This window comes from Grus americana, chromosome 2 (assembly GCF_028858705.1).
Source record: "Grus americana isolate bGruAme1 chromosome 2, bGruAme1.mat, whole genome shotgun sequence".
NCBI classification, from domain to species: Eukaryota; Metazoa; Chordata; class Aves; order Gruiformes; family Gruidae; genus Grus; species Grus americana.
In genome coordinates, this window is record NC_072853.1 from 146,469,538 (window position 1) to 146,494,025 (window position 24,488).

At 38.6% G+C, this 24,488-nt stretch overlaps 1 protein-coding gene across 3 annotated transcripts in view; it reads right to left on the reverse strand.

Annotated features, from left to right (window-relative positions):
• The window catches only part of CUBN (cubilin), a 145,756-nt gene that overhangs the window by 108,020 nt on the left and 13,248 nt on the right, over window positions 1-24,488 (reverse strand). For all 3 annotated transcript variants that reach the window (XM_054817922.1, XM_054817923.1, XM_054817924.1), the window contains exons 12-23: window positions 23,085-23,271; window positions 21,250-21,368; window positions 19,719-19,953; window positions 18,245-18,426; window positions 17,286-17,448; window positions 16,893-17,083; window positions 12,839-12,995; window positions 12,052-12,230; window positions 11,397-11,559; window positions 10,934-11,150; window positions 9,784-9,914; window positions 1,573-1,759 (exon numbers count right to left, since the gene is read on the reverse strand). In XM_054817922.1, the coding sequence (XP_054673897.1) occupies window positions 1,573-1,759; window positions 9,784-9,914; window positions 10,934-11,150; window positions 11,397-11,559; window positions 12,052-12,230; window positions 12,839-12,995; window positions 16,893-17,083; window positions 17,286-17,448; window positions 18,245-18,426; window positions 19,719-19,953; window positions 21,250-21,368; window positions 23,085-23,271 (2,111 nt within the window). The remainder of the gene's footprint in view (window positions 1-1,572; window positions 1,760-9,783; window positions 9,915-10,933; window positions 11,151-11,396; window positions 11,560-12,051; window positions 12,231-12,838; window positions 12,996-16,892; window positions 17,084-17,285; window positions 17,449-18,244; window positions 18,427-19,718; window positions 19,954-21,249; window positions 21,369-23,084; window positions 23,272-24,488) is intronic.

Genomic DNA, 24,488 nt, shown 5'->3' on the forward strand with positions numbered 1-24,488 from the left:
CATTTATATCTGTATATGGGTGTGATCTTGATATGATGCTTTTTAAGTGGACAGTAATACTTTCAATTACATTTTCACAGGCTTATACCTGCTTTTGAGAGAAATTTCTACTTAGACCTTGCCACTGTTTTCTTGTCATCCTCCCAGCTTAAACTGCTTGCTGCTGTCTCAGGTTACTGGCAGTCGAAGAACTGTGCCAGAACCTCCCCTCACTTGCATCTCGGCCTCTGCAGCTGTGGTCAGATGAATAATTTTCTTAGTTAACCAAATGCAATTTATCAGAGGACACCTCAGGACAAGAAATCAGAGTGGCACCTCACCTAAGACTTACCTAGCTACCCCTCTTATCAGTATCATCAGGTTTGATGAGACATCCTGGAAATCCAGCTATGGCAGCAGCAATGTTCTGAGTTGTACTTAGCAATGTTCTGTCCATATCTCAAAACCTGTTTAATGCTGCTGATCTCTTCACAGTGACAACTGAGTTAGATTTATGCAATAAATGTTTTCAGTTCTCAAGGTGAAAAAGTGGGGGGGGGGAAGGAAACCAACAAACCAAACCTGTTATAAAATTCAGATCTACCCCAAATTAAGATGTTAACTGTTGAAATAAAGAAAGATTAAATTTAATCTCAGATTGTTGTTTTAAAATGAAAAAATTAAATACTTTACTTAGAAAATATTGAAAAAAACCTTTCACTTTTTCATAACTTTCTCCAGTTTGTATGTACAGCTGAAAATAACCAGCTAATTCAGCAGGAATTCAGAATCTCAATATTGCAACTTCAGCAAGCAGCTTTTTGTTTGGCTCTAAAAAATAAGACACTACTTACAGCGGAATAACCCATACCGAACATCTGATACAGTGTTCAGAATGAGGTTTATCATGGTGCTCACTGAGGTCATGGAAACTCATGGCATCCTCAGAGTGAAAAACCACGCTGGCATTCTGCAGACATGGTTCACCTAGAGAGCTGGCTCATGAGGACAGAAACGGGTGCACTGGCACTGCAAAGTGCAAATCCTATACAGCAACACAGAAGAAAGGACCTGTACGTGGCACAGCTGTATTGTAAGCATGCCGCTAACCTTCCTGCTAATATAACTTTCTTCTACTTGTCTCTGTCCTGTAAAATTTACTAGAAATCACCATGATAATATCCTAAGTTTAATGGTGATGCCAGTATAGACAAATATCGCAGATTATGTACTTTTTCCTAGCGCTGCATCATATAATAGCTGCTGTTTAAAGACTATAAGCATAAAACAGAATATGTCACAAAATAGGTAATAAAACTCTTTGTTTCCACACTAAGGAAAACAACCAGTGCATGGGAACACAGTCCACATACTCCACTTGCTCTGAGAACTGGAATTGACCAAGTGGGAAAGCTGAAAATGGAGCAGGATGGGAGTGGGAAAAGGTAGCCTTTACAGTTCTCTGGTAAGTCCTTTTCCCACATTGACGGCACAGATGTATAGTTAAAACTATAGATTCTGAACATGCCTAAGTGGATTTGGACAACTTCTATGGTTATCAGTAACAAGGACAAGAGAAATAATTAGGCTTGCCTGATTTCTACATAATCCTCTGTACAGCGTTTATTCCCTTCCAAGGTGAAGTTGGTGAAGCGCAGCACAATCTGTCTATTTATTCCCACTGTGATGGTGTATATGCACTCCGTCCGGACAGGGTAGTTATTGGGATAGTTTGGAGATGTTAGCACACCAGTTTCAGTACTGTAGTTGTGTGAGCACACTTTAAAAAGAAAATAAATGAGTATGAATGAGTTTAATATGTATGATAAATTAACCGGAAATTTCTATTATTTCCAACAAACAGAGGAGCAAACATCCTGTGCTCCTGGGCATTATAACTCATCTTGGACACATCTTACTGCTGAATGTCATCACTATAAAGTAAAACCAGAATCCATCTTTTTCATGGGATTTCTTATATTTGAGGTGATTTGTTCACCTTTTACCAGAACACTGTGTTTGTAATAAGTAGGCAATATAAGAGTAGTTCCAGCTGCCAAAGTTGGATTTGACGTAAAATCCAGGTAAGCACAGAGAGGAAACTGAAAAGGATGTCTTGATCAACACAAGAGGTAAGATTCCTGAAATTCTGAAAAGCAGTGGTGGTAGAAACCGAATGCAGTCTTTAGCTCCAAGGAGATGCTGTATCTTGCTCAGGCATTCCCCATGATCAAACTCGGAAGATGGGGATTTTATATCTAAATTTCTTTTCCCATCAGTGACGATCAGTTGGAAAAACAGTATAATCCTTAGACTATGAGGCCAAAGCAGTTCTACTTAAAGTCTTATACTAAAATCAGCTACATCAATTCTCCTGTGAGCACTATAGAAGCATCTTGGTATTATGAGCTGGGAAGAAGAAAACAGAGTGGACTAATACTAAGCCAGAACTTGAGCAATAATTAAAAAGAAGTTCTTTCAAAAACACAGACATAAGGATTAGAAATGAAAATATGTGCTATACAATGGTACATGAAACTCATTTTGAAGAGAACAATTGTTGTGTATTAGTTGATCACAGTCTGAGTAAGGTTTGTGATCTGGCTGCAAAAAGGGCAAGAAGAAATGTGACCTGTTAGGTGTTTTCAGTCAAAATGGGGAATCTGGATGCTACTGCACAAGGTAATGGTGGCATGTCACCTGGAAAAATGAGGATAATCATTGTCACCGATGTTCTGGAAATCAAATGAGAACAAGACAGAGGTTGTGGAGATAGTAGGAAATTAGTAGATTAGCAGGCAACTGACACCAGAAGAGCTTAACTTTAGCTTAGCAAATTCAGGAGAAAAAGACAGACATAAACATCAAGAAGCATGGCAAAAATAAAAAATAGAACATGCTCTCACTGACAGTACAAACTCCAAAGTTAAAAAGTGTCCATGAATATAGATAAATAGAAATTAGGAGAAAGTTTCTATCAGGTAGTGAGTTTCTAGAGTAATCATCCAACCAACATAACCGAAGCAGAAAGAAGAAAAAAAAGTCCACTGTTTTTTAAGATACAGTTTGATTAATTTCATTAAGAAGGGGATCACATTATGTAGCTTTTGGCAAAAGAAAAAAAAAATGAAACTAGATTTCTTAAAGACTTTCTATCAAATAGGCAGGGTGAGACTAATTATTAAGTACAACTGAAACAGCAACCAAATATTATGATTAACTTTATACTCATTTAAGCTGGTTGCCGCAGATCTCTGAAACCTGTTTTCTAACATAGCACAGCTGCAGTGTAGTAATACTTGTTCTTAACAGTTCAACATGCATAATAATTTAGGGGAAAGGGATGAAATTACAGTTCAGACCCTCCATGTCTGTTCTCTATCCATTCTAACTACTAAAATGTTTTTGCATGGTGTCTTTTTTAATAGTGGGGGTTTTTTGCATTCTTGGTCACCTGGAAGGCCTCTGTTGAAAATGTTTTCTGTGGGATAAATACCTCCAAAACCAGATACCAGTCTCATGTTCCTCATTCATCACAAGGAGAACAAAGAAATATGACACAGAAACAGGCCAGTAATTTTCTGCCATTGGGCTGTACTTTGGTATTGACAAGTCAAAAAGGTTTCATGCACTAATTTACCTAAAATCATGATCTATTAAAGTCTTTATCTAGAATTTTAGTCATTTGTGTGTTCCATCACAGATATATATGCTCTAATGTGCATATAACAATCAGGTTAGTCTTGGTCACCTGAAAAACCTTGTGCTGCTTTATAAATCCTTATAACGCTCTTGCTGTGCTGCCAGCTCCCATGGTGTTTCATGATACGTAGGACGTATCATCAAACCCCAGATCCTTAAGTCATATGATTTCTTGAGAGCTCTGCCTGCAGGGTTAGGAATCTGACTTAGAAATGTGACCCAAGTTTTTCCTAATGGTTCATTACACAAAAAGCAATAATAATAAAAAAAATTTAAAATGTGTGTATATTTATTAGCTTACTTATTTCAATTAATTATTTCCTCCTGATTTTGAAAGGGTGGGTGCCTAATTCATGCACATTTAATGGTTAGAGGAATTGCAATACTGCCATTTCTTATTCCCTCAGAGGCTAAGACCATGAATACTAGCTTTCAGCTTGGAGAATACTAAAATTGATGTACTAGATAAGGCCCTTAGGGTAAAATTAGCAACACAGAAGCCAAAATATTTTTATCAGCCCTGTTAAGAACAATTTCCACAGAATTATCCAGGTTCCTTCCCTCACCAAAGTTTGCTTTCTTGAGAGTATTCCGTACAAAAACTCACACTTCACATAACAATCTTTATGAGCTAAGGGGGATAAATACAGAAGGTGGAACAGTGACTGCCTTAGAAATGTCAGACTTCTGGTTACAGTGAAATAAACCCCAGTGTATACTGAGCACACACCACTGTGAACCCATGTTTTGTGTCAGCCAACTCTCTTCTGGTAACTGGATTCATTCATTGTGTTCTACTTTCAGCGGGAGAGCTGGCACTTCCCTTTTGCACTCACCTCACTATCACAGCATTTGGGGGTGTGCTTGGGCAGTAATAGCTCCTTCAGTGAAAACTGTTAGCAAAGTTAGCAGGAAAAAAGTAATTGACTCCTTTGCCAAAGTTCAGAATGCAGTCTAACTCCATAATGACATTATTATATGCCTGGAAAAATTATGAATTCAGTTTCATTTGAAGCCACTTATTGCACCTCATGAAAAACAGAAGGCGGTGGCAATTCTTGAGGACAATCACACATCTTGCTTTGCCAGTATGTGAGGTTTCGAAAGCTATTCAATCTGCTTTCTGATTTTTGTACTGAATGTGTTTGCTCTTCTGAAAAAAATGCCATAAATGGCAGTAACCCACTGTAATAGCCAACAGTGGAGAAAAATGCCAGCTTTTGTACCACTCACTCATGCAATCATGCATACTGCAGAAAATTACATCCCTGTTTTTTCCCATAATGAGATATTAATCCGTTGCCACAATTCCAATAATCAAAAATAAAACTATAGTGTCATATGTAAAATGGCAGTTTTCTTTCGATCTCATTCTGCCAGAGGAAAAATAGGATCCCTAATAATTAGATCTCTACGTAATACTACACATTTAAAAAAAAAAAAAAAGAAAGAAACCATCACATGAAGTATATGCCTCCCCACAGGCAATGGAAAAGCACATCTACACTTCCAGGGCCTTCTGTTACTGCTGCTGGCAGATGCTAACAGGCTTAATTTTTACCAAGAAGGCACACAAATGTCCTTTGTAGCATTTCAGACACAAACTCCTTAGAAACACTGGGTACAGCCATTCAAAAAGAATCTCTGACTCTCTTCTGCTGATTTACACATACTCTAGAGTTGTATACAGATATATAGGCATATATAAGCAAATACCCTGATCAAACATAACCAAGTTACAGTGGCCTAACGAGTTGCCAGTTGCCAGCTGATTGAGCCTTTTTCCTGAGACTTAGGATGAGCTGAGCAGATGTGCAACATGCATGCAGGACTTCAGCTTGGTTTTCTGTCTTAGCTCAGCCTTGTTCAACCATGATCTGTATCTGTACACACACATATTTGTCAGACATTACCTTCCATTCTTGTCTTAGGTCATTCAGCTGAAAAGCCAGGCAACATCCTCCTAAGAATTGCTGATAATAATTATGGGAACTGAGGTTGTACTCAGCTATCAATAAAGAAGACATACAAATCTATATATCACTTTTAGGTGCACTTTTCAGTCCATGGGTTCACAAATGTTTTTCTTTCTTTCTTCATCCTCCTGAAACTCTGACTTCTCCAGTCAGTCATTGTCAGCTAACATATACCACACAATGAAGGTATTTAAAACCAAGTTACCCCTCTTGATAAATAATATCACTCACAATTCAGGATGATAAGAAAAATCTTATCTTTCACCAAATCTAGAGAAAGACAAGGAATAAAAAATCCATCAGGAAGGCAATCTACTAAAAACCTTGTTAAAGCTGACTTTTCTCAGCAGAAAGGATGAAATGAAGCCTCTTTAATGAATCAAATGAAGGGGGGCGGGGGGAAGAAAAAAAATTTCCCCAAAACCCCAATTCAAAGTAAAACAAATAAATTTCCATTTACTTGTGAAAAAGTCCAGGACAGTAAAATACATACACTGACTTTAGTGCTATTCCTATTGGATAATTGTGGCCTGGATCTTTCAAGCCCCTGAGCAACACTTCCAGGGAAGACTGAGTCCTTTCAAAGATTTTTTCAATAATTTTACATGGGTTCTTTGTGGTGTGGCCAGCCAAGATGGGCAAAAGAAAACCTAAACTCTCTCATAACACTTACACGGCTGGTGTGATATTTGTCTATCTGATATTTGAGTCCTGGACTCTAGGAAGTAAATCCAAATATTACCTTGCTTTCCGTGTGACCTTCCCCTTTAAAAGACGGAAAGATGGCCAACAACTAAGCATCCGAGGTACAGAGTTTACGTAGGCAATATGTATTTTACACAACTGAATATCATGTGGGCACATTTGACTGAAGGATTGCCATTTGTATTCCTAGCATATGACCTATTCACAGCTACTAGCTGGCAGACTGCTAAAACAATTGTTTGCACTTTATGGACTATGGTCATGGCTGTATCTCATGGCATTCAAATTTTTTTACAGGAAATATAGCTTCTCCATTCTTTTCAGGCTACTTTTCAACTAATTACTATATCACAGATAAACCATGCTAACAAAAACATTGTTTGCTAAGATGTATGGAGAAGAAAATTAGGGGGTTTTACATAAAAAATAGTTTTTTCACTCCTACTTATCCTTTGTTTTTTTACTCCTGTTTATTCTTTTCTTTGGGATAATCATGTCTATCTTTTCAATAGCTCATTGTCTGTAAAATAACTCCAGGCAGAAGCCTATTGAAATGTCTAATATGAACCAGAACAGCTTTGCCCACTTCTGATATTGGTTACACTTGAGCTGGCTAAGAAAACATAGCTCAAAAATATGAAGGATTCTTACTGCACAAGAAACATTATTAGAAGCATATTTTCCTTAGCAGAAAAATGAAAATAGGCAGCAGATGTAAAGAAAAAAAAGTTCATGGCTTTGGTAAATCTCTCAGATATTATTATGTTCAGCAGTTTGCTACGTTAGTATAACTGGATATACATAAGATGAATATCAGACCTAAGTATCTCACAGTGGGAAAACTAAACTTGATATGATTTCAGGGAAGTAGGGAGTTGCTTCTCACAGCAAAGTCCACATGCACACATTTGCTTCTCTCAGGACATAGCAGCTTCAAAACACTTTATTCTTAATAAAAAATGAATGTTAGTAGTCCAGTATTTATGACAACTTCATAGTACTGCTATGCTTGTGCTGGGACCAAAAGAAACAAATCTGTGTAAAGAAAACAGATTGTAGTTTCAACTTCTCTATAAGTTTATTACTCTCACTTTCAGTAGTTATCTGCTACTTTGCCCCACTTATGCAAACTACAGTGGTTGAAATGAAAAAGCATTTGTTCTAGAGATCATAGTTCTAGGTCTGAGTGAGAATAAATTGAAAGTTAGCCCAGTTTAGCTGAAGAGTAGTAAAGATATCTGTGTTAATTATGGGAAAAGAAAATCATACCTGTTGTTTAGAGTTTGGATGAAGATATTATATAGTTCTAATGTCATATAAATATTTTATACAGTTTCTGGTTGTTAATAGCATTGAAGAGAAAACAGACTTGCATTTCCAAGGCATAGTTTGAAACCATTTCAGGGACAGTGTTGATGCAGTTTGAACCTCACATGATGCATACAGCAGTGCTTTGGATGAAAGATGAGAAAATCCAGTCACCATGGTGGTGGTAAAGGAGGGGAATATGGAGGAGAGGAGGCAGAGTAGTGAAGCTGGACAGCACTGAAACAACTAACAAAACCAGAGAAACAGATAGGTTACACAGAGATTGAAATATAGATTAATGTTGAGTAAACAATATTTTGATCTTGATGAACTGTGAGAGAGACCCACTATAAGACCAGTGTAGGAAGGAATCAAATCTACCTATGAAATACTAATTTGAGGTAAAGTAAAAGAAAAGATATCACATTAACAAGCAACAATCATATTTACAGAAGTTACAGTTTGCAGCTGCAAAAACAGGCTCATAAAAGACTTTATAAGGATGATAATTTCACAATTTCTCACTAGTAACAACTCAGGTTTCAAACTACAGAGTCTTTCTTGGAAAGATTTTTAAAAGTAGAACTTGTGTTTTGGCCTATTATTTTCTAACAAATAGAAATTTCCTCCTTGTCATAGTTCTCATTAAATCTTAATTGTTTTTACTGGCTTTTGGTTTCCATGCCATATAACTCGAGTATGAATGAAGGCAGCTGAGAAAATGGATTATTTGTATTTATAAGTTCTCTGATAGTGAATAAAACCACAGCGGCTAAATCTGTACTAGTCTCACCTATACACATGCTTGACAGATGAAATAATAGCCAAATTCTCCAAGCTGTCACCAAGAAAACAGTTATTTTTCACAAGGTATAAATTGGAAATTTTTCTGGTTTTAAACAGGTTGAAGAAACTCAGAAAGCAGGAAAAACAAAATTACTAAAGAAACTAAGAGCAAACAATGAGTAGCCATTGGTAGCTTATGGATGCATAGATGAGTACTATGAATTTCTGGTATTCATCTAATAAATCCTTCGTAGCCTATACTCACACACACAAACCACCTAGAAACTGGCTAATGATGGATACACAAATAACCCAGCTACAAATGTATTCTCATTTTTACTTTTTTTTCACTGTCTCACTCTACCTCTTCTGTGGTTTAATTCTGCTAGGCAGAACCTGTCCCTCTACCCACATAAATCCTCTTCTACTACAGATCTGTGTTTAGCAGTGGGGGGAGCAATAGCAGACCCATGTCTCTTGGGTTTATGGAACTGGTAGTTACAGTCTTTCACCAAGAGGCTGCTTTTTCAAGTGCAGCTCAGTCACTGCTAAAACGCTGTCAGTGCTGGAGAGATGTGCAAACACTGGATCGGGTATGGTGGGTTCAGCATAGTCTGTAATCACATATGTGCCCCCACCCCAGAAAACCTTCAAATCAATTAGAATTCAGAGTAATTTCTCAGTTTTTCTCTGCTTTAGAGGACTAAGGGAATGAAGTTACTCTCCAGTAGTCTTTACCTCACTGATGTATGTCTTGGTCCCTTAAAAGGAGATACTTAAAGAACAGATTTAAGGCATAAGAGCCTTGAACTCCTCTGGAGACAGAAATGTTCCACTCTGCCATAATGAGAAAAAACAGCTTGTGCTTTCAGGTTATTTTGCTGCTTTATCAAATTTCATACTATATGACCTTTCTCTGCCCATCATCAATATGGCACCTTAATAGGGACTAAATTAATTTTTATGGCACCTGAGAGTCTCCCATTCAAGTAAGCTGTCCATGACTGCTAAGCATCCTAGAACACACATGCTCAGAACAGACAAAGCAAATTAAGAAAATATGTTTCCTAAATAATTCATGCAGTTCTTCCATGTCAGCTCTTACCGGCTTTTTAAAGAAAACAGTAGTGTTGCTTACAGAAGATGCTTTCTGCTTTCCTAGGGAGCAAAAAGCTTGTGAAGCAAGCAGGATAAATAAGAAGGGGTAGAAGAGGCACTTGACAGTCTTCTGTTAACACAGAAAATAATGTTTCTGTTTCTTGTAGTGGTTATTTACAGTGACAGCTGAAAACATTTAATTTACATAATGAACAGACTGACATATTACCTTTTGATGCATTCAGGGAGATATAATTAGCTGAGAAGCCCTCAGATGCAATGCTGTGATCGGTCACAAAGTACAACATCATCATATTGCCACCACTAGTGAGAGATGGTGGAATTGATCTTCCACAGTACCTGCAGCAAAAAGATGCCTCAAATTGAGTGGCAGTACTTTATGAAGTGTCTGTATCACTGGAAGAGGATTCAGCTTTCCTGAGAAGTTTGAACAGCTACGCATACACAAATCTCTCCTTTGGATGATACAGATCCCAGCCATATACCCTGTATCATGGGACTAAACAGCACACTATGTGTACAAAAGTACAAATCTAACTTGCATGGTAAATTAGAGGAGAAACTGTTCATCAGGTTGTCAAATTCTTATTGAAATTTGTCTATGCTGTACCTACAACATATTCTGTTCTTTTGTAGGAGTCGAAGTGGCTGGCCAAAGACTAAGGTTGAAAAACACTCTCCATTATAATATGAGCGTCATTTGCTCCATATTTTCCAAAATACTGCCATGTCAGCCAACTACTTTACAGTTTGTAGCTGCAGCTGGATATTGTTCCTAAGTAGTTCAGTTGTTCTTGAATTCTAGGACAGCAAGAAAACTCTGTGTGTACCCCAATTGGAGAAGGGGGAAAAAAAGAAAAGATTCTTCCCTAAAATAAAATTGCGTATCAGAAGAAAGTGGAAACGAAATCCTATAAAATGCAGACTTCGGTTCAGTTTTTGCTGAGATTCAAATGCACAATCTTTTAAGTAATCTTTCTTTCACTTCAGCAAGTGTTTCAAATCACGTCTTTTCCTGGGCACAGATATATTAATGCTTTTGAACTCATTTCCCATAAATCAAAATGTTAATGGAGCTGCACAATGCCAGCTATTGAAACCTGCCCTTAAAAAAGCTGTCCTCTTGACACAAGTTAGTTTCTCCCAGCATACTATTTATTAAATGTGGTTCTCATTCCATGGTCAAAGAAAGCAAGCTGCCTTTACTATGCTAGGCAGAAAAATTGCTGCTACTGATTCTGTAATGCAGAGGAATTAATCTATACACAAAATTTAAGGAAGGAAATTGGATGTAGAGATCTATAGAAGAGTGTTCACTCTACAGTAATTCAGCACTGTAGGCTAATGGATGTACTCACCTTCCCAATTTTTGCACAGTGCTGTTGTCATATATTTCAAGATAATCCTTTCTGCAACTATAATCAAATGCCAAGTTAAATGAAGTGAATGTCAGGCGGATAAGATAGCCGGGTTGAATGTTGATAATCCAGGTACAGTTAATACCGTGTGGGTAGACATCTGGGTGACCAGGACTTGTAATGGTTCCTTCTGGTCCAGTGACAGTCTCTCCACATACTGCAGAGATTTAAAACATCAAGTTAAATGATGTACTTATTAAAAAGTAAGCCTTTATAAAACTGGTTACTTTTCTTTCTGAAATTTCATAGTCTTTTTTTCCTCGATGCATACTACACTAATTGATTTAAAATTTATCTCCCATTACACCAGCATAAAACTTGATAGCCAGCTGTTTTCGGTGTACAGGAAAATTTTGAAAGTCCCAACGCCCTACATCATAGAAAACAACAAAAAAATCCTTACCTGTATCTATTGGCCAGTACTCAGCTCTGAAGCCAAGGTTGGTAAGAGAGGAAGCTCTGAATTTGATATAGAGATTGTTCCGTGTAGATTGCACTATAGATGGTACAGCTGTACCACAGTATTTCTCCAAAAGAGGAGAGTCTCTGTTGCTGCCATCTCTGACCTGAAGAACAAGTGTATTCAAAATATCCCATACAAATTTCTATTATATTAAAGTTGTAAGCATTAAGGAATTCATAAGAACCAGATAAAAGAGATCCTGCGTAAGTCAAACCCTGCCCTTTCTTCAGCCTAGTTTCTACTCCAGGCACATACAATGCAACCTTACGAGTGCCAGAGAAGCACTCTCCCACCCAAATCATGTCAGATGGAGGAAAACTCAGATCTTACACCCTCAACAGTAAGTGGCACATAAACCTCCAGGTCTGTCTATTTAAAGACACTTGATACTCATCTCTGATTATCAAAGTGGTCATATCATCTTTGGAGAACCAAGAAAAGATTTGGGATCCCATTATGAACCTGGAAAATCTTTTATAACTGCTGTAAGAAATGCTTGTCTATCAAGCAGTTCAGCTTTGGTGGAGATGAGTATGAGAAGGAACATACAGATAAGAATGTATCTACTATTCATAGTATGTGTATTATTCTTTACCTCAACGTAGTCTGTGTCACAAGTGGTTGTATTTCGAATGTCAAAGTCGATGAAGTTAAGAATCACCACTTTGCTAGCTGGCTGGGAGATGATCCACTCACAGGTATTTGGGTGAAGGGACATCCTGGGATAGTAGGGTGAATGGATAGTGCCTGCTCCAGACAAGGAGCCTCCACAGGCTGCCAAGAGACGCCAAGAATCAGTACTTGTCATGAATGGTTTCAAGGAATGTATTATAATGTGATGTTTGTCAAATATCACTATGAAATTAGAAGTAAGCCACCCCTAAAGTCCTGTCTTCTTACAGTATCTACTGCAGATCATCCAAGCAGTATTAAGAAAGTATTTAAAAGAACGTATTGATATAAGTATAGAATAACCATGAAGACCAATCTAACTGTGTCCATGAAAACTAATGGATTTGACTCATTTGTTTCACAGACATAGATGGATTTGTTGGTGATTAAGAACTGGAAGATATGAAAAATGAAAGTATAGGCAGAACTATAGCTATATCATCTTTGGTATGTTAGTGGCGATTTATCATTAATAGAAGCAATGAGGGGTGCATTTCCAAGCATGCTAGGAGTGCCTACGCCAGACCTACTGCAGGCATCATCTTAGCATTTCTAAAAGTAGCAATAAATAAATAAATTGACTCTATTTTTTTGCTTCCTTTCTTTCGAAGCTTGTCTAAAACTCATTACGTGGATAATATAGCACAGAAATGACTGGAAGTGTCCAAATTACAGATCAGTTCACTATGCAAGTCACCAGTTCCTCTTACCAACGTGATAAATGGCCCTGAAGCTAGCCCTTTGCACAGAAGCATCAGACTTGAACTTGATCCAGAGACTGTTGCTGGTAGAAGTGATTGGAGACATAAGTGTACTATGACAGAATTTGCTAATAAGGGAAGACACCTCACTGTCACCATCTCGAACCTAGTCATCAAAAAAAAAAAAAAAAAGAAAAATGTCAGATCATAGAAGTGTTGGGATCTGATATCTGGATAAAATTATAATCTCACAAGAGCTGCTAAATAACAAAAGGAGTAACTATTTTACTTATTTATAAGAGGGGCAAAGAGCCATCACAGTAATTCGTACAAACACATGATTTACAAGAGCTCAGAGGAAGGATCAGATGATCAGCACAGAAGACACACACACACACACAACTGTCACAGGACATTAGGATGAAACAGATCTTCTCTATGAACCACAGCTTTAGTACAATTTGGGCCTGTGCTTCCAAAAGTGATGCCTTCAGGATGAAAGAGACAGGTAAGGTGCTCACCAGTGATAGCTATGAAATTTTTGTCAGCACTAAAATCTGCTGGGGAAAAAAAGGGGTATTTGTGATTTTCTTGCTCTGGACATGAAACTTCTAGTGATTTTTTGATGGCACTTCTCCAGAACAAGCACATGTCCCATCACACCCATACATCAATGCAGCCAGACAGCTCACTAACATGAGATGCAAATCTGAGTCCGTGAAACTGACATCTTTTCACTACTTTATCTGAAGGGTCCAATGCATGATAATGACAATGAAGCTGTATCAGGGAATCACTTCCAGCTTTTACCTTCTGCACTCTATTGACCTCAATCAATTTGCTAATCACAGGAGAAATGTATCTTACATGTTCTCCCAGAAGTTGATTATAAATCCTGATCATCAAGGGGACTAGAAGGGAAAGAGGTATTTGCACCTCCAAACTTCAGGCTCTGAGCACACATTCCATGAGTAAGAATAGGTGCATCCAGGGGACCAGGCAGAGCACTGGTATATTCAAGAAGCTCTGAACACCCTCTGAGGTGCCCATCTCATTCCAAGAGGGCAGCCAACAAGCTGAGGTCCAAAAAACAGGTACCTTGCTATTTGGTCAGACAAAAAATGCAATTTTTCTCCCAAAGATTCTCCTGAAAACAAAACACCTCTTTTCTGCTGTAAAAGTGGTGGTAGCTCATGTAGCTGGAGCTGCTTTTAAATTCACCTATGTACTGTCAACCCCCAAAAATCATTCCAGTGAAATCATTGGGAAAGCCAGAGACGTTCATCTTTCAGGTCCCCTCTCATCACCTCTTCTTTCCTCCTCAGCTGTATTCTTCCATGGGCTGGGAGAGAAGGCAGGGCACCCTTGTCGCTGCCCTGGTGAGCAGGCAGTGGCTGGCCCAGCTTTGGCAATCTCCAGCTGGTGATATGGCTTTCTGACTAACAGACATTTTTAATTTCCCTGGAACTTGAGTTTAAGGTGATAGAATTATTCTGGATTTACAGCGGAGCATGTGAGATCAGAATTTGTGCCAGAATTTTTAGAAAATCTTTGGACAGCAATGAAAGTTTCCAGAACTGTAATTCACGGGAGTTTACTTTTTTCCTTGAGCTGATTTTCCTTACATTTTTGGTTTATAAAGCCCAGTGAATAGTGATAAAAAAACCCAGGTTGTCTAAACCCTGTGAGTAATGTCTCCTATTGCCTATTAGAAGGATGGCAAGGAGAAGGAGTGGCTGTGGCTAACACCTCACCTCTGCAGCACTATGTCACAGTCTTTCTTAAATAAGAAGTTTTATTGTCTCTAGTTTCTTATTGCAGACCCCTGTCCCAGGCTGTTCCTTCCTTAGTAAGAGACTAAACATCCCTCCCTGAGCAAGTGCCTGTGAGCTGTGTCTGGTCCCTGTGGAAACTCTGCAGGTTTCCTGGTATCACCAGGGATGGGAACAATCTGCACCTTTTCAAAGTGACAAAGGAATTGTCAGAGAGCAACTTTTAAAGTAACTTAAACACCCAAAAGCTATCTCCCTAGCTGAACTTCATTATGAAACCCAGTGAGATAGTATTTTAGAAAAACATTCATGGAAAATCAGGCCTTGATAAAAGAGCATGGTGCTTTAGTTGTACTGACTGTCCTGGTTAGAAAATGTCAGTCCTGTTTCTCTGCTCTGGCTGAGCCACCAAGTGAGGGGGAAGGACGAAGAGGAGGACAGAAAGAGACAGAAACTGAACGGCAAACAGAGAGGTAAATGCCTTGCTGAATTAATACAAACTGATTGCCTTCAACAGAAATGGTTTTGTTTCTCTGGCTGCTGTGAATTTAGCTGCTGTTCTGCCAGCAATTAGGCAAGAGGAGTACCAGGCCAAACAAACAAAAGCTGTCTGTTTTCATTAAACACACTTCCCCTCTCATTTCAGAAATTAATTACACTTCATTCCAACCAAAGTCTCTGTATTAGAGGAGGAGGGATGTCAGCACAATAACATCTTTTAAAAACAGATTAACTGCATGGAGCTCGCAGGGGTCTATTCCTCGCTTGGTCAAAAAGAGATTAAGCACAAACTCCAACCCACACTGCCACGTAACCCCATAGCCACAGGCAGGACCCCGCTCTACGCTGGGGCCGCAGGGCTTGCTCCTACCTGCTTCAGCTGCGGCGAGACCGTCGCTAATTGACTGGGTGTCTGCACCCTGTTTGCTTTACTTCTGTTTACTTCGGTGTGGTACAGCCACAGGTTTATACACAGCAGTACCCAGCTCTCATTCCATCTAGGATGAGGTATTTATGACTGTAACATGATGACACAGTGTGGAGAAATACAGGCTGGGTACAGCAGATGCCTTGAGACATGGCAGGCCGGGGTGCGGCACAGAAGGGCGCAGGGACGGGGTGACAGGAGAAGGGGCACGGGCCACTGACATAGAGAGCTTGTCAGGCCCTCAGGGCACCCTAGGACTCACTGGTCCAGCCTGGCCCCGCGCACCCTGCCCATGGCCCAGGACCCCAAGTCAGCCCCCCAGGGCCATCAGTCCCTGCCCCAACAACACTGCAGCTTGGCTGTGGGCTCTGCTGCGCCAGGCCCACCCGCAGGGCCGTGTCCAGGCTGACCTCGGCCCAGCCCTGTCCCCAGGGTGGTGTGCGATGCCGGGGACTGCCTCGCTCCCTGGCCAGGGCACCGGGATGAGCCCTGGCTGTGAGGCCCTGCTCTGCCCCTCTGGGGAGATCCCCGGCCTGCACAGCACCTCGCCAAACCTCACCCACGGCCAATCAAAGAAATGCAGACTTGGAGCTGGACAAAACGGGGTTTAGGGATAACAAACAAAATGAAGAAATGGTATCTAGTGTACTCAAATGGCATGCTGTAGTAGTAAATTCAGATGTAAGGTGAAGCTGCAGACCAATGAAGAGAGAGCTAGGTGTAAAAGCAAACATAAAAATCACCTCAGGTGGATCCCAGTTAGTATCAACTTCACTATTGTATTAGTATTACATTTTCCATATAGAAACATTCTAACTGTACTATTATTTTTGTCTATAATAATTAGATTTAGACTAATAACAATTCTTGAAATAAACTTGTAAGATTTCAGTTATGATAGCAATAAACTCCTGGCTTTACATATGTATGTATATAAAAATACACATATGGTATGATGTATATATAAATATATATATATGGTGTGTCTCCTTTTTGGGCCAGAACAAGATTTTCCCTATAACACTATGACTCCAGAAAATGCATAGTGGCTATGTCATTATTTCTATTTTTCTTGCATTTGGCATGCATTTACCAAAGGTCAAAACTCCACCTTAATCGTGTACAGCCGATTAAGAATTAGTGTTAAGCTAGACAGATTTTCTTGTTCTCTTATCTTTGCTTCATTCCAAATGTACAGTCCTGCTCCTTTAGCCCCTGTGACTTTTGGACCCTAATAAATTTGTATACTTAGTCCTTTGATTAACACCTATTTCTGCAGCGGCCCCTGGGACAGAAATTATGCGGCATGGTTTTGTACACACATGTAATCAACATTTCATATCAACTGATTAAGAGAAGTCACCTCAATATAATTCGATGAACAACCAGTGTGATTCTCCAGCTCCATATGGGTGAAGTTGAGGTATATTTTTTCATCCTCTGGCTGTCTGATAATGTAGATACATTGTCGGTTGTTGATATAAGGGTTAGGCCAGAAAGGGGATGTGATAACCCCTTCACTATCGGTATAATTTCCTCCACAACTTGGATCTGCTATATTTAGGAAAAAACATATCAATTGAGATATTCACAAGTATGGTAACTCTTTCAGTTTAGGCTGCCTCTGTACAATGGCTTCAAATCAAAGAGGATTTCTGTATTATTAAATAGCAAGTGTGAATTACATCCATTCATGTGTTGTTGGCTATACCTTGGGAATATCACAGACAAACCTTTAATGCTGAATTTTACTTACCAGGAGATGTTGTATAGAGAATGTGGAAGCCCTTATCAGTAACTAAGTCATCAGAGTGAAAGTGAATCCATGCATACGGACCAGTGGTTTGGAGTGGGGGTGGAGATCCCGTGCTACAATATTTACCAAGGAGAGGGTCTTGTGGAAGAAGACCATCTCGAATCTAGACAGAATGATAGATCAGCATTTAGGATCGTTAGATGTGTGCCAACTGTGAACAGTACCAATGCTCTTAAAGTTATATCTGGGGCCCCAGGAGATATTGTAGTTGGTGAGTGGAGGGAAAGCTCATAGAAAGTTTCCTCCAAACACACAGGAACCAAGAAACAGACCCATCAGCATAGCTGTGATGGTGCTCCTAGGAGACTCAGCAAGGGTTTTGTGAAAGGGAAAGAAAGTATCAGGAGATCCACTGTTGATCTGTTTTCCTGAAATCATGCTCTGCATTGGACAATTTTGAAGAACATTCTATTCCAAACCAGCTTCTTATTTCCATGACTGGGTATTGGTGAATTCCGTAACCATTACTTTGCACTTGAGGAAAAGCCCTAAGCTCACACATCAAGTCATGGACAGTATAATAATATGAATTTATTAATTTCAGATTCTTTTCCCTAATAGTTTACCTTAGGCTGATTAATTCTTTGAGGGTTGACATTTAACAAGGAGTTTGGAGACTGAACTTTGTAAGGGAGTGAAAGCTTCCCACCTGAATCTCACTTCCTTTAGTCACAAGACATCCACTGATTTCAGTGGAGCAAGATCTCATCCCCTTTCTGTTATACTGCCTGTATCTGACTGTGCATTGATGGCTGGAATAAGTAAGTACAAATGAATATTTCAACCCAGGCTTTAATTTTTCAAACAGTCCCTTTCTGTACATACAAAAAGTTTTGAAATATCTTGTTTTGCAATAACATAGCCATAAAATGTTGTCATACTCCACAATTAAACTTTACCTCTAAATGGTCATAACTGCAATTTTCATGGTGTTCTAGGCTTAGTGTGCCAAAAGCAAATGTGATGAGATGGCCAGGACTGGTTGAGATGGTCCAGAAACAGTCTCTGTTTACAGGATAGTTACCAGGGTATCCTGGAGAGCTTATCGAGCCGTAAGTACCCGTCAGCTCACCACCACATTCTAACAGAAAAGAAACATGGAAGAACACAGTCTTTAACACCACACGTCACGTCAGAAGATAAATTCTCCTGTAGTGTCAAAACTAAGTACCACTTTGGGATCCAGAATAAATTAAAAAACAAAGGTCAAGCCAAATTCAATTACAAAAACAGAACTCCAAATATTTCCCAATTTGCACAGTGAAAGAAAGATTCTTTCCAAGTTATGATGGAAATATCTTTAGAAGAATGACCAAACACACTGTGTTTTGGATTGGATTTACAAAATTAATCTGAATTTCTGTACTTTGGAAATAGTCTCCCGTGTTTTATCCTAGAAGAGCACTGTTAATTTTTTTAAAAAAACCAAACCGTTCATTACAAAGAAGGCTGGTTTATATACCTGTAATAAAAAACACATCCCTCTCAGCGTAACACTTGGGAATGGTAGGGGTAACTTGTGTGTAATACCTAAGGAATAGCTAGTTTAGTCACATCTATACCTCTCTCCCTCTTTTTTTTTTTTTCTTTTACCCAAAAGATCTGTTTTCATTTTTCAGTATCCATATTTGTCAGTTAGTAATTATCAATCTAATAATGTCAAATGAAAGAAAAAAACCCACCAAAAAATCACATGAAAAAGCCTTTAAATAAATATTTCTGGAAACCATTTCCTCCCTGAGTTTTCTATACTTTTTTTTACTCTATGGTTCTTTCAAGACAAAACACAATGCATAATTTTATTTCTAGACAATACACAGAACACTGAAGTGAGCTTGATGTTGCACAAGATTATTTGGAGTTTATGTCTGGAAATGCACTGCCAGGCCTCCTGGAAGAATCATGCAAGTGGCATTACCAAGAATTCAGGCAGAAATGTACAGCAAATTATACCAAAAAGCTCACAGATAATTTAAATGCCCAACAATCTACCATGTTTGGAAAGCATGGTTCAACCTCTTTAGCTTCTTGTAAATTGTTAGTGGCAAAAAAGGTTAACTTGCTTGCTCAAAGTACTAGATATTTCTGTGAGAAAAGAGAACTAATCAGAAGAATAGCATCTCCAGGAACACATGCTCTTTGGGAGATTCCTCACAGGATGTATAAAGCAGCCTTAAAAACCAGTAGAAGGATATTCATGCAGAGGAATAGAGTTGGAGTTTAAATATTTTAAAAATACATATGTCTACATTTCACACTCCCTAGTATGATATTGTCCTACTGTTCCTAGTGTTTCCTAATCAAAGGAAATGTCATTCATTTTGCTCCAAAGCCATGAAGATGCTAAATTACATGACGTTTCATCAAACTTACCGGGATCCTTGGATTCCCACTGAACAGTAAAACCTCCAGCTGTAATGGCGTGGTTTGAGTAAAACCAAAAATACAGGGAGTTGTGGGAACTGAAAAGCTCTGCAGGAGATGAGGAGCCACAGTATTTTCCCAGCACATGCGTTGACGCTGAAGGCCCATCATGGATTTGAAGGAAGTCAGAGCTACAGTCATTACTTGTCTCCAGTTGGAAGAATGGGAAAATAATATGCAGGATCTAACAGGAAGTAGCAAAACAAGAAATCTTTTTTTTCCCATCTGCTGAGACACTGTTTATGCAGTAACTCTGCATAGAGCAGATGTATTTGTTCATGTAACTGTGAGAATCTACAAGCTTTGGAGCCATTATGCCACTTTCTGAAAAGTTCCAGGACAAAAGAAGATACTACAGAATCTTAAGGGTCGAAGGAAAAGAGAGAAGTGAGGAAAGAATTTGGACAGTGAAGTTGTCTGCAAAGAGCATTATTTCAATAAACTAATAGTTGAGACCATTTGCCTGCATCTGTTATACATGTGAAATATATATATATATCTCAAGCCATGTGAAAGGCTTGAAATACAGCATAAAATAATTTATTCCAGGTTTTCCATGGCAGTTTGCTCATCAGATAATTAACATTTCTCATCCTTGCTATGGTTGAAAGTATTGTCATGGGAGTTAAAAAAATGAAATGATCTTTTTTTTTGCATTATCTCCTAAGCCCACTCTAGATACTTAGTGTTATACACAGCTTTATGTATATTCAGATTCCTCACTGATGTGCTTTAATATAGCTTTGCTGAAGACAGTAGTGCGTCTCAGGCTTAAAACCGAGGATATGTCATATACATATATATAATGCTGTATAAATCACTAGCAACCACTGGTTTATAAAACTATTTAATTCATTCCATGAAATGTCAAAACTAGATCAAATATCTATATCCCAAGTAAGAAGTCCCATGCTAAAGTGGAAGTAACATATTTTGTAGTGGTTATTTATAGCACAAGTGGAATTGTGAGTTGCAGATCAGAATATATATTTGAGTGCAACATTTAAAAATTAGTCCTTAAAAAATTCAAACGCTGTTATTACACAAAGCCATTGACAATATGAATTCAGCATTCCACATTTCTGGCGCTCAGAAATCAGAAACATGAAATTGTTCTGGGGTCACTTAGGTCATGAACCAACTGTGGAGCCCATCAGAGCAGAGCGTTTCTCATGCAGCTATTCACAGATCACATTCTAAAGCAATGTAAACCATACACCTTCTCTAGGTGGTGGTAGGTGAATAAATTCTAACCCTCAGCTGCGTAGGGAAAACCTTGAAAATTAACCCAGGCAAATTCTTAGGCCAAGGAGCCTGAAGGCTTGTAAGGATCTGAAACTTACTCTTTTTGAAAAACTGTTTATTCTGAGGGGGTCGGATCACAATATTGGAATATGTGGTATGAAGATGATCATGTTTGCTCTGATGGGCTGAGGGCTCCTGTAGTGTGAGGGTTTCTTTAACCTTAATTTTATTTTACCTTGTTGGGATTAGTTTGAATAACCCAAGCGCAGCTGACCCCACTGTTGTATTGCTGGCTGTTTGGGTTGTTAGGGTAACTGAAAGTCCCCCTGGAGCCTGAGAGGTATCCTCCACAAACTGCAGAAAGAGAGAGAAAATTAAATGGATTAATTTGTGCTACCACTATACAGACTTAAACAAAACTTAACTTTCTAACGTAGCTTTGGCTTCCTAAATATTTAAAACAAGGGTGAAAGATACTTTGCTCTTCAGGATTTCATCTATCTTGGAATAACATCATAAAAAATGAGCAAAATTACACCCTGGGAAAAGAAGAAAGATTTTCAGCTGGAATATGTGGATACTGCCAATAGATGTTGATTCTGTCTCAGGAAAATGTCCATAAGCTAGTTTGTTTCCCGAAGGCTAGCTCCACATAGAATCTTTACATTTTTCACCTACAATGAAATAATGTTTTGAAGCTAACATGATATAAAATTGTCTTTCTCAGTAGTGATGTATCATAGAAGTTATCCTCTGGAAGTTTTATTGTCCCATTTATTCTTTTTGGTCAGATCTCTGGGCCTGATAATACCTCTCATGATATACCATGGTCTCTTCTCTCACTGAGCCATTCAATGAATGGGAGCTGTGAACTGGGAATCCCCGACAGCTACGGAAAAATATGTCCATAAAGCACCCAAAATACAATATACATATAGCTACAGTGTAAAACAGGCAGCTGTAGTTTATCATTGAATTGATGCTAAAGAAATATTCAATTCTTAACAAACTAAAATGAAGTATTTGTTTCAAGGAATGGCAAAAAAAAAAAAATTGTTTGAAGTGTTCATCTAAAACATTTCACCATATCTCAACCAGATTCAAAATTATCATGTCATAAAATGTATTGTTTTTCCCTTCATTAGGAGCTAAAACAAAAGTTGATACATTATAATTTCTCACTAGATAAAAACTGTTTTTCTATCCTTTCTATTACAAATGGTTAAAAATAATTTTTTTCCACATGTGCTTAATAATAAAACATTACTGATTAGATATTTAAGGAAAATAGGAAAGAGCCTGATGTAGCTCTAAAATAGAGCAGATTTCACAGTGGCTCAGTGAAAGTTTTACATTCTGTATTCTGTGAAAAGTTAATCTGCTTTCTTCACAGCAACCTGCAATAAATATGAGCCATCTGACAGATGGTTGCCACAGGGACGCTCAGTGGAATGGCATCCTGACCTTGTTTAATTAAAATTAATGGCAAAAAAATCCCAAACAAACAGAAAAAGTGGTATTAAGAAGAAATGTTAAAGGGAGGACCTTGCAGTCTCTCTATAAAACTCAGAGTTCCCCATTTTCACGGATAACATTTCTTTCGTTAAATTTCTATTTGAAAACCTTTTCTGGCTTTTTGTCTTGATTAAAAATGTCAGGACGTCTCAGCTGCTCAACAAATGAAATAGCATGCACAAAAGAGAAACATTAATGTATTCTCTTGTAAATCTGTTCTCCTTACATCGGATCATCTTTCCCAACCAGCTGAGCAGGCCAGTTCTCAGCAACAGAGATCAGATTTTAGGACGTCTGGCATCTAATGAAGGCCAGTGTGCCTGCAGATCAACTTCATTGTTACACTCCTATTGCTAAACAAAGCAGCAATAAACAAAACTCAGGGAAAACTCTGACTCCATGGCACTTTGGGTCAGGACCTGTAATCCACCAAGAAGGTGTGGGTTTTTTTCCATCACAGCTTGGTTCTTATTCCCATATTAATCACATACACCAAATATCTACTCGCTGAAGCCTGGTGGCCCATTTCTCCTGGGGAGGAGGTCCCAGCCATACCTTGCTGGGCAGTCTGGCACTGTGGTCCTGTCCAGGCGCTGGTGCACTCGCAGGAGTAGCCATTGACCCCATCGGTGCAGCTTCCCCCGTTCTGGCATGGGTTGCTAATGCATTCATCAATGTTCTCTGTACAATTAGGGCCTGTCCAGCCCGCATTACACAGGCAGAAGTATCCAGAGATCATTGCCTACAGGTATAAGCAAATGCAATAAACTTAATGAGCATGGATCACCTAAAGGAATCAATGCAGTTGGCAGAAATACTGATATTTACACTTATTTTATGTAGAGATATCAGAGCAAAGAAATAAAACCTTTGGAATTTAATGGCCTTGATGGTCACTGATGAATGCCAAAATAAATCCAAAGCCTAATCAGATTATCTAGCTCTTTGCTTTTTCTATTAAGTTCTTCCTTTGCAAGGCTTTTTCAAATTACTTTCTAAAAAGTCAAAATCTGTATTCATTTAGCCATTCCGGAAACTGCTTGGCTTTGAAATGATCACCCTAGAAGCAAGTCAATCATATTATCTACGTCTTATAAATAGCAAGTCAAGATAACAGTGGTTTATAAATCATTTCTGTCGGGCCTGTTCTCTGGGAAGTCTGTGCTGCAGTTACGTGGGCTGTTAACTGTCATTTTCACCCTGGGGGATGTTAAACGGGAACAATTTCATTGCCTTCTCGGCATTATTCCTTATTCTGTATGTCTCTCTTCCATTTCTTTTGTCTCAGCCTTCACTACTTCTTATAATCAAGTCTTTCTATATCTCTGTTTTAATTTCATATGTCCTCTTTCCTTATATTTCTCATTTTATAGACACACTTTTTAAAAGTAAAGCAGAACATGGTATTCCAAGGTACATTTAACGATCCCATCTTTGACGACATACAATCAATGTGCTATATTCTCTATTTCCTTTTGCACTCTCTGTTCATGTCCTCTGTGTCCTGAACAGAGATTTTCAGTATGATGGAAGAGGACTTTGATGTGTATTTAGGGCTCCAAATGCTGCTTTGGAAGGTGAAAAGGTGTTTTCTGGTCTGCATTGCCTGATATTTAATTAACATTACATTTCATCTGTCATTACACTGACCAAATATAGCTCTGCTGTTCCCCTGTTTTATTAGATGCTTCTGTAGTGCCATTACTGAAGTACCTGACTATTAACTTTAAGTGGTAGTTTGTAGCCATGATTGCCTGCAGTTGTATGTTAGGATATATTTAGAGGAAGACGTCATATCTTTTAATAGACTGACTAAAATAAATAGTTTCTAAATAGTCAGAAAAAGTAGATTAGATCTGGGCACAAAAGGCCCTTTAAATATCTGAGTGAAAAGACAATAGGTACCTACAGAGGAGAGAGCGAGGAATGCTGTTAAGGGGTTGAGTGGAGGTGAGGGGA